At 37.8% G+C, this 18,248-nt stretch overlaps 2 protein-coding genes across 13 annotated transcripts; both read left to right on the top strand.

Moving 5' to 3' along the window:
- Positions 1-5,395: 5,395 nt before the first annotated feature.
- Positions 5,396-12,812, top strand: LOC110750701 (RING/U-box superfamily protein). Of its 12 annotated transcripts, XM_021951058.2 has the most exons (10): positions 5,396-5,552; positions 6,243-6,354; positions 6,638-8,974; positions 9,321-9,357; positions 9,456-10,409; positions 10,570-11,331; positions 11,409-11,815; positions 11,978-12,076; positions 12,165-12,302; positions 12,437-12,812. In XM_021951058.2, exons 5-10 carry the CDS (start codon positions 10,310-10,312, stop codon positions 12,584-12,586), a joined length of 1,656 nt encoding a protein of 551 aa, XP_021806750.2. In that variant the 5' UTR covers positions 5,396-5,552; positions 6,243-6,354; positions 6,638-8,974; positions 9,321-9,357; positions 9,456-10,309; the 3' UTR covers positions 12,587-12,812. The 12 variants fall into 12 exon arrangements, with proteins under 12 accessions (XP_021806750.2, XP_021806753.2, XP_088110600.1 ...); XM_021951061.2 differs by lacking the exon at positions 9,321-9,357 and having other exon boundaries at positions 6,638-6,777; positions 10,241-10,409; XM_088254474.1 differs by having other exon boundaries at positions 6,638-6,777; positions 7,234-10,409.
- Positions 12,813-13,663: 851 nt separating this feature from the next.
- On the top strand, positions 13,664-15,468 carry LOC110750709 (polyubiquitin). The gene has a single exon (XM_021951078.2). It carries the CDS (start codon positions 13,902-13,904, stop codon positions 15,276-15,278), a length of 1,377 nt encoding a protein of 458 aa, XP_021806770.2. The 5' UTR covers positions 13,664-13,901; the 3' UTR covers positions 15,279-15,468.
- Positions 15,469-18,248: the final 2,780 nt, after the last annotated feature.

The following is an 18,248-nucleotide window of genomic DNA, read 5'->3' as shown; positions in this document are numbered from 1 at the left end:
ACAACCCAGACTAATCCCCACTCACACCAGGTCGGCCCGTAAGGGGTAAAATGTTGGCCAAAGTGGTGATTCCGTACGAGAGCAAGGATCGAACCCCTGACCTCTCTTAAGGAATGAGAGTAAAGAGAGTAATTTTAACTATACTGGCAACCTCACATAAAATATGCATGTGAGCGAGTTATAATATTTGAAATTAATACAGAGAGGAGAAATACATTGAAGACTTTATTTTATATTTTCTTTTTCAAAGAATTTTTTTATTTCTCGAATTTTTCAAATAATTGATAAGTACTAACTTATCCTTGTTCTAGTATAATTTTTATTTTATTTTATAGTACGAGTGATTGGGAGGATTTACATAAATATTTATTGGGTGACAGGGGGTTTCGAACCTCTACCCACAAGAATAGAGGCGGAAGAGCTAAACCAATTCAACTATATCCCACTGATAATCCTACTAGATTTTAGGATTTTCAACTATTTTACCCCTTGAACTATGACCCTTTTAGAAATTAAATCCATAAACTAAAAAATAACTAATTTAGCTCTCAAATTAATTAAATGGTATACTAGTGATTTACCCCCTAAACTTGTACCTAACTTTCAATTTGCCCCTTAATCTTTTTTTTTAGAAAATTAAAGATATAAACTTATTTTTTTCGCCAATTTCCCCCCTATTGTCTAAACTCTCAACATTTCATCCAATTTTCAGTTAAATCATTTTTAAAAAAATTATTTTTTTGAAAAATATTGAAGAAAAAGAGTATCATCCTCTACCCCAATAGACCTTTCCCCCCCCATCTCCCCCTTTTGTATTTTTCATCCCCCGAACCCAGCCCACCCCCCTTCCTCTGGGTTTTTCTTCTCCTCCCATTCCCCCATGACCACCACCCTCCACTCCCAGACCAGTCCCCCACCCCACAGACCCTCCCCTCACCTCCCATTTTATGTTTTTTTAACCCCCGAGCCCAGCCCCCCTTGGGTTTTCTTCTCCTCTCATTCCCCATGTGACCATCACCCTCCACCCTCAGACCAATCCTCCATTCCCAGATCAATCCCCCACCCCACACATCCCTCCCCCCTCCTCCCCATTCTTTTTGTTGTCTCCCTAGCCAAGACCCATCCCCCAACCCCAGACCCATTCCATCCCCAACCCTTGCCTCTAGACCTAGACCCATCCCTCAAGAACAGAGTATACACCAAACCCATGAGAGTGATACTGTGGAGAGGTTTTGTAGAGTGCTTATGATGACAAAAAGTAAAACTTTACCACTCCAATCTTTGTATCCTTTGAAATGGGATATGGGTTTGCTTGATGGTTTTGAGAAAGTGTTGGTTCCAAAATACCCAGATTGTTTTAGAATCATTAAGGCCTTAAATGGGATTGGTTGCTTGAAGGTCATATAATGGCCTAAGGAGTATGCGGTGTCGGAATTGCAAAGGAGTAAAGAGGGTGGTGATTTAACCAAGGTGGTTGGTGTGAGTGGTTCGGCACTCTCATTCCTTAAGAGAGGTCAGGGGTTCGATCTCCGCTCTCGTATGGAGTCACCACTTTGGCCAACACTTTACCCCTTACGAGCCGACCCAGTGTGAGCGGGGATTAGTCTGGGTTGTGGTTAAGACTTAAAGGTGCCACCCATAGTTGGGGCCCATCTAGGACCACCTCATGGTTCAGACCCAAAAAAAAAAAAAAAAGAGGGCGGTGATTTAGGGGATAAGTATAGACAATTCAAGAGGGGCAGACTATGTTGACAATTCAATAATATGTTTTTTATTTTGTATTTATTTTTAACGTACAAAATGACCACTTTGCCCTCATATTTAACGGCAAATTGGATGAAATGTTGCGGATTTAGACGGTAGGAGGGAAATTGGTGAAAAAAAAAGTTCATATCCTTAATTTTCTAAAAAAAAAGGATATAGGGCAAATCGAAAGTTAGGTGCAAATTCAGGGGGTAAATCACCAATATACCATTAATTAAAATTGCTAATTTAGTCCTTGCCATTAATTTTTTTGAATTTCATCCATTTTTTCATCCAAAAAGTCACGCGATTGACACATGACTTAATATTTGATTATTATTATTATTATTATAAACTAAAATAGTTAAAAATTAGAAAATGAAAGAAGAAAAAAAAAAGTGACTTTTTCTCTCCTCGTTTCTTCCCCTCTCCATTCTAACACTCAGCCCAAGTTCTTGAACAAAGTAGCTTGCTAGAGCTAGCCAGCTGAAAGATCAACAAGTAAATGCTCATAGACTCATTCAATTCTTCCCAAGAAGATCATCCGCAACATAATTACTAGGGATGGCAATGGGTCGAATCAGGGGTGGGTATGGCATTCCCATCCTCATCCCCGTTAAGCTTTTCTCCCCCATCCCCGCCTTTATACCCGCAATATTCATATCGGGGATTCCCCATCCCCACCTTCGTTGGGGAATGGGTTCCCCGACCCTCCCCATTACGGAAGAAAAAATCAGTATATAACTACTTTGTTGAAGAAAAAAAATACTAATTCAAGATAATAAATATATATAATATATACTTATAAGACAATATAAGAATGTTTATATATGTATTGGAAGTTAACTAAATAAATAAGTAGTGTGGCTTAAGATTTGTATAAATTATATAAGTATATAATATAATAATATAAAATATAAAACTTAGTTGGTACAATCACTTTAATAGCATATTTATATATGGCAATATATATATATACCTCATCAAAAAATTAATATATATTCTAAACGGGGAGGGTTCGGGTTGGGGATTAAAATACCATCCCCGCCCCTCCCTGAACACCATACCCAAAAAATTCCCCATAATCGATTTTTGTCCTTCATACCCAACCCATTAGGGTCGAATCCCTGCAAAGACCCTTACCTGCAGAGAAAATTGCCATCCCTAATAATTACCAATTATCCAACAACAACATTATCCCATATCTACAACTATAACCACCACCATCTCTGATTACCCAACCTCCTCCCTCCAAACCCAAATTACCCAACCCTCTAAAACTCAGAATTTTAGGCCGCGCACAAATTTGCCCGCAACACTCTCTCCTACTCCAAAATTTCCAAATTTACAAACAAAGCTTCAATCTAGCTCCCTCTTGGAGACACATCTCCATTGCCACGGATTGTTTGAGCTTCTTCAAGCAAAAATCGACTCATTAATTGAGAGAAAGAGAGATATATATATATATATATATATATATATATATATATATATATATATATATATTATAGGACTGGATGGGGCTGGTTTTTTTAATTTTAAAAATGTTATTCTATTTTCTTATTATTTATTATTTTGTTTGATTGATTGATTATTTATTTTACTAGAAATTACTAGTTTACCTTTATAATTAACAAAAAATTGAATGAAATTTATAAAACTTAATGGAAAGGGCTAAATTCCATTTTAATTAATTCGGATGTTAAATTGGTTGACTTTTTAGTTCGGAGGGTTTAGTTCAAAAAGTTAAGTTGAATTGGGGTCTTAATTCTGGGGAGTGTACAACAATTTACTCTTTATTATTTTGTAGTAAATGCAAAAAGGTGCCGTTCTGATTATTTTTTTAAAAAAGAGTAAATGTAAAAAGGGGCATCTCGGAACTTTATGAAAAGTAGATGACGACAAATAGCATTTTTCTTGAATAATAGTATAGGTGTATATCGGTCTTCCAAAAAATAATATATAGGTGTATCGAATATGTGAGATTGTTATATATACTAAACCAGTAAGTTATTCGCTCAAATAGACTTCCAAGCAAATGCATGATTCATATTGTTACTGTACATTATATGGAAATGTTTTGTACTTGGGATCACTAGATGCAACGAATTAATATATAAAAGCTGATTTATTTTCCATTTTTATTATGAAACAACAAATATAAGGGCTGATTTAGCTCGAATAGTAGAATTTGGAAATTTCGATTAGTTAAAAAAAACTATAATAATACTATATTCTACTTGATTAGAGAGGTCAAATTCAACTCACATAGATGTTAATGACAATGAGTAAAATTTATCTTCCGTTTGGATAAGAGAAAATAATTCGAAATTTAACTAAAAGTCTGGAATTTAAGAGGAGAAATTGACAATTCTATTGTTGGTAACATAAGCACGGAAAAAATCTTAGAAATTTGGGCATCAAAATTCCGATTATAATTTCCACCAAAATATTTGTCATTTCACAATTTCCATAATGTCACTTACAAAATTCGACATACATAAATCTAAATATTGACATTTTCAATTGCCAAAAATTGAAATGATGGAAATCTAAATTCCGTCATTTTAGAATTCTATTTAATTTTCAATGAACGAAGAAAATGTAATTATAAAGTTGAAGTGGTTCACAATGTTGTCATCCATAATAGCCACGCAATTTTCAAGCACATATATCTATTTCACAACTAACGCATTAAAAGATAAAACTGCCATTATGATGACATTTTGATCTGTATCATTCTCTCACCATAAAAGACTGGAGGTCAAAAATATAAAAAATTAAATAAAAATAAAGGCTGGAGGCCAGAATTAGATCATCTGCTTTTCTCCAACCCTCAATCACTTTTTTTCATACTTGTTTTGATCAGAATATCCATCTTTGATTTCTTCACATACACTGAACACTGGTGCACCAAATTGGTTATTTAGACAAATTAAAAAAGTAAGCGTTTGATATTCATGCAAGCAAGGTATACAAATACATCCTATGTTTATATACACATGCAAGCAAGGTATACAAATACATCCCTTACATGTAGAGTCCATTTGAGATTACACACAACTAGTAGTCGTTAAAATTTTACACTCTTACATGCATGCAATGTCAGTTGTTCACGCGTGCGAATTACTTTTAACTATTAATACACATAAAAATTCATAATGCATCAACGGTTAATATCATCCCAAGCGTGTGACCGGACGACTACCTATCGCATCATTACTTTTTAGATAGGTCATTAGTAATAGAAATTTAAGATTACAAAAAAGAAAAAAAGAAGAAAAAAAAAAGAAACGTATGTACAATGGCATGCTCATGGTACACGCATTTGGTGACCTCAAACTCAAAGAAAGACAGCACCCACGACTCGCACTTGCTTGGGAGTGGAAGATTAAAACTAGTTGGATAAAAGAACCCTACTCTAATTTTTATTTTTTAAAAACTATTATTTTATTATTAGTTAATTAACAATGACAAATGATTCTTATCTCCCGCGAAACGCACCTCACAATTCACCGTCGCTTGTCTCATTACGACGTCGTGTTACGTACGCCCTCTAATTTTTATTTATTTTATTTAACCTTATTTTAATAATAAAGTAAAACAAAAAGAAAAAAAAGAAATAGGTTATGTCGGTATCCGGTAACATTGAGCAGTCCAGACAATTTCTCGTCCTCTTATTTCTGCGAACAACGCACCCAACCGCTTTATTCATCTCTCTTCGTGCTTCCTCAAGAGCACAATTATCTCTCTCTCTCTCCCTCAAAGTTTGTTCCTTTTCGCAGAACCAGCCCTTCATCGACTTCAAGGTATGCGTTCTCTTCCATTTTTTGTTACCATACTTTCAGTTTTCCAAGCTTGATCGCGGTTTTTATTGTTTCTGCACAATTTTTTATTATTATTTTCGTCACATGTTTTTTGACTTTTTTTGATTTTGAGGTCCGATCGTCATTTTCTCGATCAATTCATGTTCCTTGTTTCTGATCATCATTTTCGGTAGTCTTTTGTTGTTTCTGATCATCTGGCCTCTGATCGTTGAGGTTTGTTTGTTTGATGCTGGTGCATAAAATTTGGATGATTTTCTTATTTATTTTTCTGCCTTCCCTGTGTTAACGTTGTCTGATTTTTCCGTAATTTTTCCTTTGTGGTAATGTGGATTGGTGGGTTGTGTAAATATGTTTGTTCGATCAATACTATTGTACTTGGCGGTAACATGTGTATAATGAGCTGGGGCTTGTAATTTGATCATGGTCATGATGATTGATTGTTGTCATAAAATAATTTGTTCTCCTGCTAATTAGAGATTGAGTGGAAATAGTTTTGCTTAATAACTATTACCATCAAGGCCTCTAATACTGTTTCACAGCAAATGACTTTCATGCTTTGGGGTTTATATTTTGACCAAGGTTTGCTTGGTGGACGAGGGTCTTTTAGATAATGCAGTGTTCAGTCTGGATTACCTTAGCATCGAGTAGGTTTAGATGGTTCTTATTATGCAGGTTTTGGTCTGCTGACGGTGTATCAGTATTGCGTACTTGTATTGAGTTCGAACTCGAGATGAACAATATTTAGTACCCGAGTTCTGGAATGATGATATGACTGCACCTACAGGTGAGAATTTCTTGGAGCCATAACTTTCTGAAGTAAACTTAGAAAATTATACAGTTGGACTTTAGCTGTAGCTCAGTGTAGTGGTCGTGTTTCCTTCATATTTCTGAGGTCATGTCTTATTATTCCTAAATATTTTTGAAATATTAGCTTTTATGGCTTACGTTAGTTTTGTTTGCAAAGTTGCAGGTTATTTTGTTAAATACTTTTTGCCCCTAGTACTTGTTAGGGTATAAAGGTTGGGGGGTAGTTCATTTCATGCTCTGAATTATGAATGGTGTTGCAGGGACTTTTTGGTCAATTGGACTTCTGAAAAAATGGATATCAATTGAAGCCATGTCTTATCTTCAAGATTTATTGGCACGATCTTCCGCCATTTTCTGAGAGTCCTACTCAGCTGTAGTATTCTGAGAGCTACTTTCTATGGTACTAACCACTAAAGACTCCATTTTTAACTTGCTCAGGTAGTATTGAATTGGAATTTACATTAAGAACTGGGTCCATCCACCTGAGGTAGTGGAGGCCATATTTGAGATGGAAAAAAAGGTTGCCTTGATGGTGATAGTGTCATGATGTTTAGATTGATCAGTCTCGACCCTTTGTTTAGTGATGGAAAACGTCAGAGTTCAATGCAGTCTAGTGAGGTTGTTGATTTGAACTGAGCACAAGTATGTTCGCTTTTGTGTTTACATTGTACATACTAAGGTGACGGAGAGGCTGGCTAAGTTATAATGCCATGGGCAATTCCATTGACTTCGTAAATGTTTTGGTGGTCAATTCATTCTTCTCATTGCCCTAGTATTTGGAGTTCTGTGATGTTTCTGTATGTTGGTGTTATATAGAGCGGTGAGCTGATGGATATACTGATGATTGTGTGCTTAGGTGTTGTCAATGAAAAGTGATCATGGTGACCAGCTTTTGATACATTGACACATGCCATCTCTGGAGAATCTTGTGCTTAGGTGATGGGACTGAACCATGTAGTTTGGTTTGCAATATTTGACGGGCGATGCTTAATTAACAAGTGGAGATTTGGATCTAGTGCCTCTTATCATTAGCCTTGTGGTGGTTGATTGCCCGTAAGTAGAGGGCAATCAGGTGCTGATGTTTGAATCACTGAAACACAGAGCTTGGTTCCCTAAGATTGGTGTAGGCTACCAGGGTGGAGGGAAAAGTTTGGTGTTTCCATTGCCTGGATATTAGGCAGTGGGCTGCTTACTCATTGTTTGGTTTCTTCAGATTGGCATAGCTGTGTAGGTTATCAGGTTTGATGGCACCCTCTACTTGTTGTACGGTCTTTTCTGTGCTTTCACACGAAGAAAAGTTTCCAGATTTCAGATTTTTGAGAATATCCTGGTTTCTTTTTTTAGGACATCTTCTTGCTGACAAGTCTCACTGGAGAGAATCTTAACAATACTAATATCGTGCTTCTTTCTTCTGAGCCCTCCAATCTCATCTTATAGGGTGCAAGTATACCCCTTCTTATAGGGTGCAAGTATACCCCTTTATTTGTACTCTATAGCTTCAATTGCAAACTTTCTCAAGATGTGTAAGAAGACAACACCATTTAAGTCTTCAGAGGAAGATTCTCTTCATATTGAGCGAGGGATTTGTAAGTGTAGAAACTTGTTGTAGATTTAGAAGGCTCCAGGTTTAAGCAACATGTATATTTTTTTGGCTATATTAACCTGATCTTGTGGGTTTACAGTTTTCAGAATCTGTATCTAAGTCTTACTTTTTGTAATCAGTGACTTAACCTCAACTTGGTTTTACATGATAGAAAGGTATTGTAGGGCAGCAATAAAATGTAAGCAATGTTTTTATTATTATTATGGATCTATGTGCAATTACCAGATTATCTTTTCTATTTGACTATTTATATATTCTCTTAATAATATCACAGATTTATTTTGTTGGGTTTTTTAAACATAACTGCGCCTTCTCTCTCTTTTTGTTCTAGGGTTGATTACTTCTATTTGTTTCTTCTTTTAACAGAAGCAACACATTTTTTGTACGATAGTTAATTTTTTTTTTTTTACGTTGTCTTCATTTCAATATTATCATACTGTCGGAATAAAATACCATGTTACTCCATTGTATCCATAATCGTTTTGACTTTTGCAGCTTCATGCATGACAAGTATTGAGTTATATACTTGTTCTTCTCATGAATTTTCGTATTTTTCTTTGAGTCATGTTTATGCCTATCCTAGAATTGCCCGTGACATCCAAGTTTTATATGTGCTGCATGGTGTACAGTTCATCTATGCAGTGATTATCAAAGGATTTTTTGTTCTATGTTCCACTCGTTGCTCCCCATGAACATTTTTCAGCCAAATGGCACACATTTCATTATATTAGTGCTCTTTTTCCTTGGTAATACGTTTTAATTTATTTCAGATCTATTTCTTAATAGTCTCACCACAACACTTGAGGAGTGTCTGGTACTTTTCTGTCTCATTTCAGCCATTGAATACACTGCCTCTGATCTTCAACTTGCCCCTCCTTAGGTTTGGAGAGAGCAATCTTTTCTTGTATGTGAACGGCAAGTCATCCATTGTTCATCTGATAATTTTGGGTAAAGAGGGGTTGAAACTCATAATTTGCGTATACTGTCTCTGAAGGTTCTCATCCATTTATTTATTTATCTATTTATCTTGCATTTTTCACATCTATGGACTAATTTTATCTTTCATTCATAAATATCTTCAGCTTTCATTTGGAACATTTCCAACCACCTTGAACTTTTGACCTTGATGTAGAATATGAGCCTTCATAAATATTTTAGAGCTGAAAGTATTTAGAACTGTGAGTTTTCAGAACTTGGAAGCTAGGGGGGATCTGGTAGTGGGTTTTCTGGTCTTAGTTTATCTATTTATGATTCTATAGCTGATATTTGAATTCAAGAAAATGCTAGTGCAAATTGATATGGTGTGTTATTGAGATTGTTACATCTTTTACACCTGCTAGGTGATCTCTAATCCTGTGATTCAAAGTCCAAACCCAGGTAATGTCTTCAAGGAAGGTCCTGTTTCCATCTTTTTCACTCCTCACTTTCAGCTAATTGTTATGTCTTTACACTTTCCATTCTGTTTTATCCCTCAGAATAAAATGGCTCCCTCTATTTTCATTGGAAATGCCATCTTATTGGAGATGAAAGCGAGTGACAAGGGAGTTGGTTGACAATGACATAGGGTGCTAGTGGGTGTGCAATTAGGCTTTGAATGGTCCTCTGGAGCACTATATTTTTTTAAACAGAACAACATGACTTTTACTTCAATTTTTGGCCTTGATTAGAATGGAGATTGGTGGATCAAAGTGTGAAAGCACATTTATAGGCACGGCTCTCTTGGTCAACTATCTATTTGGTGATGTTGTGGCATGTACTTCATACTTAGTCAAACTATTTTGAAAATTTAAATTGGTATGTGAAGCAGGAACTTGGTGGGTTAATCTTCCTTAAAATGCATTTTGCCTTGCCATCTCTGGAAGTTAATTGTCATCTTGCATTTATATTTGTGTTGGTTGCATTTTTCCATTGTTGGAACTTGATGACTAGTTTTAATTTCTTTGAAACTTGTCTGGTTTTGGTTTGAGGGGTCTTCTCTTATCTTCTGAAGTCTGTAGAAGAATTTTTTCAATTAGAATTGTAACAAGGTTGCTACTTTCTTTCTCCCATCCACACTCTGAATTGCACAAGAATTCTCCTTTGTTTGTTTAAAAAACAAAAATTAATTATTACCTTGCAGTATTTATATAAATTTTTCTGTAATGGGCTACTTATCGAGATTTTATGGTTAATGGCAAAAACACATGGAGGCCCTAGGCTTCTGTAGAAGTAAAATACAATATTAATCAATGTTTTGAGATCCCTTCCCTGTTTTGTGCAGGTTGTGGGTTTGTTTGGTAGATTCTGTTCCAGCTCATAACTTGTTCGTAGCTGTAAGGTGACGAAAGTTATGGGGCATAGACATCAGTTCAGCACATCTCATGTTTTTGAGGGTGAAAATGATCAGAATTGGAATCATATGAATACGGAGCAACCTTTTGGGCATTTGGGTACTGTGTCTTGATATTCCTTGAGTATATTCTTTTCATTTCCTTTCTTCTGGTCTATAATTTGCAAAATTTCATCATTTACTTATGAATTTCAATCTTGAATATCTGATCTGCTGAATATCTTTTGTTTTCATGACTAATTAATTCTAATTGTGGACAGCAGCCAGGGCTGGCTCTGGAGAGAATGGTTCTTTCTTATATCCTGTAGAAAATATGTTTATAGATGGGATGCCTTTTGCATCAAATTGGAATCCGGCTCTGAGGTCATATGGGTATTCTAACTTGAACCACAATGTTGATGTGCCACATTATCAACCTGATGCTTCTGGTCCATCTCATGATCCTTTTCAGCATCCATTGGGTGCTGGCACCTTTGGTACGGTCGGTGGAAATTATGCTCACCATGCACCCTCTTCCAGCTATGACCGGAGGGCATTCCATGGTGTTGAGGGTGGTTTTGTCGATCTCACAATGAGCAATGGAAGAGGGCCTCACAAGCGAAAAAGCCCAGGGATCCCTTCAGTATCTGAGAGAGGCAGCACAAGCAGATACTATAGTGCTGGAAGTAGTTCCTCTGAGCTCCCTAGATCTTCAGAATTACAGCAGGAGAAAGTAAACATGGATACCCCATACATGCCTTGGGATCACATGTCTATGATGCCCAGTTATAGAGGGAATGGACTCTCAATTAGGGGTGAGGGATCCATGAGAAATGTGAGAAGCCGGTCTGAACATGATTTGGAGTCCAACTTAGCTAGGACACATTTGTCGAGCAATCCTTTACATAGTTCCTATTCTACAAATCTCCCCCCTATTGACCATTCTAGTACGATGGATCTTTCTGGCCAGGGTTCTATTGGTTTGACCCATGAGTGGAATCATATTAACGTGTCTCCTTCTCATGGAAGGATTATAACTCCAGGTAAATTTTGATTAATTCCATGTCTTCTGTCCAGGTTCCTGTTATTTGTTACTGATTAAATTGCTTTTAAATTGCAGATGCAAGTGGTTTCAGTCATGATCCCAACCACTTCCTTGTAGGAAGCAGTGTGGGTAATGCTTCTGTGGAAACGGGGTTATACCATCATGATTTCATGTCAAGCAGAGCCACTGCTGTTCCTCAAAGTTATCCTGGTGTCTTACCACAATCTGTAAGGGGAGTTCGTACCAGCTATTCTCAAAGATCTGCCCCAACCTTCAGGGCTTCTTCAAGCAACGTGCGAGTGGGACATGCACCACATTCAGAAGAAGGATTGCAGTTGGCGTCTGAAAGTTATCCTAGACATCCTAGGCCAGTGGCCACAGTTGGGTGGCGTAACAGTGATAGGAGTGGTAGGTCGAGGATGTCTAATGATAGATTTCGGGTCTCTGAAGAGACTGGTCTCCAGGATCGGTTTTCGTCTGAGGTATGTACTCCTTTCTGATGCTTGTTTGCTTATCTTGTCTATCCCAGAAGGGTGCAGCTCCCTTGTGATAATTTCGAAAACACTTCATCATGCTTAAGTATAGCACAAACCTTGTTCAGTCCTGAATATCGGAAATAAATTGTTTTTCATTTTGTATTGCAGGGTTTTATGATTGTGGATCGCCCAGCCTTGTATGGGTCCAGAAATATGTTTGATCATCATAGAGACATGAGGCTGGACATAGACAACATGAGTTACGAGGTAACATTGATATTCCTGCCTAAATTATTATTTTTCTTCCTATGACTTTTAAGGTACCTGAATTTCTTGAAATGTTTGGAACAAACAGGAACTCCTAGCGCTAGGTGAAAGGATTGGGAATGTCAGCACAGGCGTGTCTGAAGATTTGATACCAAAGTGTTTGACAGAAACGATATATTGTTCGTCAGATCAAATCCAGGAGGAAGGCACATGTGTGATCTGCCTGGTAAGTATCTTCCAGTTGAAACAGAAAATCATGAAATTGAAATTCCAGTTTCAGCTAGTGTGGCATTTTAGACCAATTGGAATGTAAATTGCTTAACTGTTGAATATCTAACTAGCACTGTTCCTAATTGACAGGAAGAGTACAAGGACAGGGATGATGTCGGGGCATTGAAAACTTGCGGCCATGATTACCATGTGAGCTGCATCAAGAAATGGCTGTCAATGAAAAACTCTTGTCCAATCTGCAAAGGTTGTGCTCTCCCTGATAATATGAAGGAGAAATAATTTAATCGCATCGCTTGCGCTTCATTACATTGGCATTCTTGTATATATATTTAGAGATAATCCTCAAAATAGAGGAAGCAGACTTGTTTTGTGTATTGTAAAGGGAATGCTAGCCAATTTCAATCCATTTGTTTCATTTCAGGCTTCCATTTAAATATTGTGAAGCCTTTTTTAAACCCTTGATATTTTCATGGGGCTTTAGTGCAAAGAAAATTTTATTTATTCATGATTCCAAGCTTCCGCACCTTCTTTCTTTGGAAACTGAGAAGCTAGTTCATGATGTAAAGGAGAAAACATAATTTTCTTTGGATTTCTCGTAGGTTTTCCAGCTGTACAAGTAAATGAAAGAAGGGGAAAGAGAAACTTCTGATTTTTGTTATTGGCTTTTAAAATCTTTTCTCATCTCTACCTGGTTGGAATAACAATAAATTTGATCAAATTGGCATTATAGTGAAAACGGCACGACTCTTAACAACAATTCAATAGTCAACTGTTCTAGTTTATGAAATGACAAATCGTAAAGTGTCGTTTTATCCCGCAAACCGATCCAACTAAATGGTCAGCCAATTTAGCCAAAAAAAAAGAGGAAGAATCATTGAATCTCTCTGTTCTAGTTTATGAAATGACAAATCGTAAAGTGTCGTTTTATCCCACAAACCCATCCAACTAAATGGTCAGCCGATTTAGCCAAAAAAAAAATGGAAGAATCATTGAATCTCTCTCTCAACAAGAGAAACTTTCCTATATGACTTTTTGTTATTTTCAGTCAATAACGCAGTGACTTGTCATTGTGTTATTAACTATCACCAAAATAATGTTATTCCCGTTACAAATAAGTTTTTTTACCATCAAACCCCCAATAGAACCCGCCCGACCCAACCCCCACAGAACCAAAAGCAACCACCATCTTCCCCACCCGCGACCCACCCCATCGGCCCGCACCCAAAATTACCCAGAATTATTTATTTATTTTTTATTACTTTAAAAAAATCATTTTTTAATTTTAATTAATTAACATCCACGTACACCGAACAATTATTCCTTCTATCCTAAGGAATCCATAATAAAAGTAAGTCACTTTCCATCTTCCAAGAAAATTTCTAGGCTTTTCTTTTCTACCGACTCGAGTCTGGTTGGAATCCCTTTCGGAGTCGGAGACAAAATTTAGGATTTTATAGTCGGCTGATCTTCCGTATATAAACCACCTCCCCTCTTCATCTTCTCCACACAATTCTCTCAAAGCCTTTTTAAATCGCTCCTGAAATTCTCTCTTCCAATTTCCTTTTCCATTTTTTTTTTCTCTGAGATTGACAATATGCAGGTCTTCGTCAAAACCCTAACCGGCAAGACAATCACTCTCGAGGTCGAGAGCTCCGATACCATCGACAATGTCAAGGCCAAGATCCAAGACAAGGAGGGAATTCCCCCCGATCAGCAGAGGCTCATCTTCGCCGGCAAGCAATTGGAGGACGGCAGAACCCTAGCCGACTACAACATCCAGAAGGAATCGACTCTTCACTTGGTTCTGCGATTGAGGGGTGGTATGCAGATCTTCGTCAAAACCCTAACCGGGAAGACCATAACCTTAGAAGTCGAGAGCTCTGATACGATCGACAACGTAAAGGCCAAAATCCAAGACAAGGAGGGCATCCCCCCAGACCAGCAGAGGTTGATCTTCGCCGGCAAGCAATTGGAGGACGGCCGCACCCTTGCCGACTACAATATCCAAAAGGAATCGACTTTGCACTTGGTTCTCCGATTGAGAGGCGGTATGCAAATCTTCGTCAAAACCCTAACCGGGAAGACAATAACCCTAGAAGTCGAGAGCTCTGATACCATCGACAACGTGAAGGCCAAGATCCAAGATAAGGAGGGCATCCCCCCAGACCAGCAGAGGTTGATTTTCGCAGGAAAGCAATTGGAGGACGGCCGAACCCTCGCCGACTACAACATCCAAAAGGAATCAACTTTGCACTTAGTTCTTCGATTGAGAGGTGGTATGCAGATCTTCGTCAAAACCCTAACCGGGAAAACAATTACTCTGGAGGTCGAGAGCTCCGATACCATTGATAACGTGAAGGCCAAGATCCAAGACAAGGAGGGTATCCCCCCAGATCAGCAGAGGCTTATCTTCGCCGGTAAGCAATTAGAGGACGGTAGGACCCTTGCGGATTACAACATCCAAAAGGAGTCAACTTTGCACTTGGTTCTGCGTCTGAGAGGTGGTATGCAGATTTTCGTGAAGACCCTTACAGGGAAGACGATAACTTTGGAGGTCGAGAGCTCTGATACGATTGACAATGTGAAGGCGAAGATTCAGGACAAGGAAGGGATTCCTCCAGATCAGCAGAGGCTGATCTTTGCTGGGAAGCAATTGGAGGATGGAAGGACTCTGGCGGATTACAACATCCAGAAAGAGTCGACTCTTCATCTGGTGCTCAGGCTTCGTGGTGGCATGCAGATTTTTGTGAAGACCCTGACTGGGAAGACCATTACTCTGGAGGTTGAGAGCTCTGACACTATTGACAATGTCAAAGCTAAGATTCAAGACAAGGAGGGGATCCCACCGGACCAGCAGAGGTTGATCTTTGCCGGGAAACAGCTTGAGGATGGTCGTACCCTTGCAGATTATAATATCCAGAAAGAGTCCACTCTCCATCTTGTCCTTCGTCTGCGTGGTGGTGATTTCTGAGTTAGTTCGTTGGTTTGAGTTAGTTTGTTGGTTTTCTCTAGTGATGGTGGTGATGATTCTGGTGGTGTGTTGTGTTGACTGGCCGGAGGGCCAATTTAGTATGTAATGTTTTTGGGTTTGTGGATGGGTTCCTATATTTTCCGATTGTTTAAACTCAGTTTGGTATTAGTAAAGTAATTTTAGTTCCGTACACTCCGTATTCAATTCCTTTTGTGGATGCAAATTTGCTTCTTTTTCTTTAATATCTGCCTTCTTTCAATGTTTTTGGATGTGTTCTGCTTGAACTGGTGAAGCATTCACCATATTTATGTTCCTATTATGGTTGTGTGTGATTTGCTCATGAGCATTGCTGATTTTCTTATCTTGAAGAAAACCAGATCATATAAAACAACTGACATTGCCTCTCATGGTGAGATAGTTTTATGAGTCATTGGTCCATCAGCTAAAGATCCCTTTTCTCTTTTGTCCGCATCCCATGAATGCAAATTGTGACCAGTGCTCTTCATGATAGAAGGATGCCCATTGCCCATGAAGGTTGTCCTGGAAGTGTTGAGATTGTGAAGCAAATATATCACTCAGAGTACTAGGTGCCCATTGGGTAGAGTTAACTTCTTTCTGGCAATCTTCTGAGCTGTTGGTCCTCTTTAACAAACAACATCAAGCTTTCTGTGTAACCAATATCCTGCTGATTCACCTACACGGAAAATTGACTGTTCTCATGGTGTCACATCAATCAATGAAACATAAATGAAAAACGACATTAGTTTTCTTAGCCTTGCAGGAAATTTGGCATTAAGTTATCGAGGACCAACGAGATGTATGTGTAGATAAAAAACACAAGAAAAGAAGACTTACATGCTCAACTTGTTTCAAATTACTAGATAGTGTCAACCCAGTTGAGTCACTCTCATTGAGGTAAGATGTCCAAGGTCTGTACAGCGTGGATCTGCTTCAAATGATCTAGATTTTCTACCATCGTGAGTACCTATTATTGACAAACACAAAGTTCCAAATTCTGACTCTGAAAATAGATAGGACATATCTAGATTTCAGATTGTGTATCATGGAAAACACAAAATTGAAAGTAAACATAAATCTAGGTCATAAACCATTTGTCATTTACATAACTCAGTGTGCTGGAAGTTTGAACTTTTGATGACTTCAGATTACAAAATTGCCATAAAACGTAACTTATCTTTTACTTCTTACCAGAAAGCACTCTGCTCTCTTGCATCAATAGTGCCAGAGCACACAGTCGTTACTTGAAATCTTCTGATATTTGATGAACCACTAAGTGAGCATGGAATAGCTTTAGACGATTCAGCTACCTTCATGCTAGGGGATTTCATGTTTGTAGCAATTTTAGGATATGAGCTAGAAGCTGACCTCCCAGCTTCTCCTTGCGCCCTCTTATCACTTCTTTGTCTTGTCTCTGAGAATTCTAATTCAAAGTTCTCAGGATAGGTTTTCAAAATCATGAAATACCTTCTTAGTTAGCTCATGTAGGGCACATGCCTGTAAAAACGAAGAGGTTTCATTCAGTTGATGGGCTTTATTTAGATTTTCTAGTTGGAGAATTCAGGTTAAACTGTCCTTAAGTTTTCATGAGATTGAATTAGCATACCTGTCTAAAATAGCTATAGAATTAAAATGCATTGCGTTTTCTGTTATTAGTAATGCATCATGCTGCAAACAGTTCATTAATTATCCGTTAGATGACAAATTTGGTGTGGCGTCTGTGTGTACGGGCAGGATTTGTTGGACTGTAGGCCACGTTGTGCCCGGCAGGCCCCCTGTTTGTATGCACCTCAATATTTGACAGGATAGTCTATTTTCTAAATACTAAAGCTTTCAAATGTTATTTCTTTTTCTAGCTGTGTGCTTGTATTCCATTATTGGCCTTGAATGTCTTCTGTAATTGTATAGTTGAATTTCAGTAATGTTGGACATGGTGGGTGGTTTGTATTCTTAGTTTTGACTAACTTTCCGCACTCAAGAAGCCAAATTGCTTGTGGCTTCTGCTGTCACTTAGATTTCAGTTGATTCTTTCAGATTTTCAAACTCTGCTCCAATTAGAAGCCTAGCAAAGCATGTCAATTTAATATGTCCATGATATTTATACTGTGAAATTTTAGGGTCTCTGTTCACAGCCTCGAACATTTTCAATTGCATTGTGGTTGCGGATGAAAATTTCTTCCTCTTCAACTGCTGTTTGGATGGGTTTTGGCTTGGAGAACCTTGATCTGGGGAAGCAATCAACTTGTTTTCTTATCCGATAAGAGAGACTTTTCTGGTATAATCTTGAAGTTATTGGTTATGTGTGAATTAGGATATGTGCAACAGGTACCCCTAGTTTTGCTAAAGCATGCTGGATTAGTGAGTTTCGTTAATAACTGTTGTTGCTGGAAGTCTTTCAGTTACGTAAAATTTCTCTCTGAGCCTTCCTGGTTTCTGTTCAATTGTGTTTTATGCACTGGTTTCTGTTCAGTGATGCAAAGTTTCCTCTCTCTCTTTATTTTTGCCTTCTTTCAGTTTGGTCTTAAAAGTGTTCTACTTGGAGAACCTTGAACTGGTGAGGCATGCACTTTCATGAATTTATTGGTTGTGTTGAATTGCTCATGAACATTGTTGATCTTCTTGTCTTGAAGAAAGCCAGCTAATATAAAACAGATAGACTTTGCTTCGAATGGTATAATATATATTAAGATTTGGCGACTCAGAAGTCCATCTGTTGTCGTGGTTTGCCCTCCAAGCTTAGTTTTTTGTTTGTTTTTGTTTTTGTAATGATCTATGATTGATATTTCAGCACGTCTGTTGTGGCTTAAATATGTGCCCTCTCAAGAATCCGAATTGGCTGTTGTCACTTGGATTTCTTTCAATTCTCTTAGCTTGATTTCTGTTCTTGTTAGAAGAATTTATGCCAAACATGAAAAATGAGTGTGGTTGAGCAAACTTTACTCTCTGACATTA

This window comes from Prunus avium, chromosome 6 (assembly GCF_965620075.1).
Source record: "Prunus avium chromosome 6, drPruAviu1.hap1.1, whole genome shotgun sequence".
Classification (NCBI taxonomy): Eukaryota; Viridiplantae; Streptophyta; class Magnoliopsida; order Rosales; family Rosaceae; genus Prunus; species Prunus avium.
The sequence above is the reverse complement of the archived record's forward strand: the minus strand, read 5'-3'. Positions and strand labels throughout refer to the sequence as shown.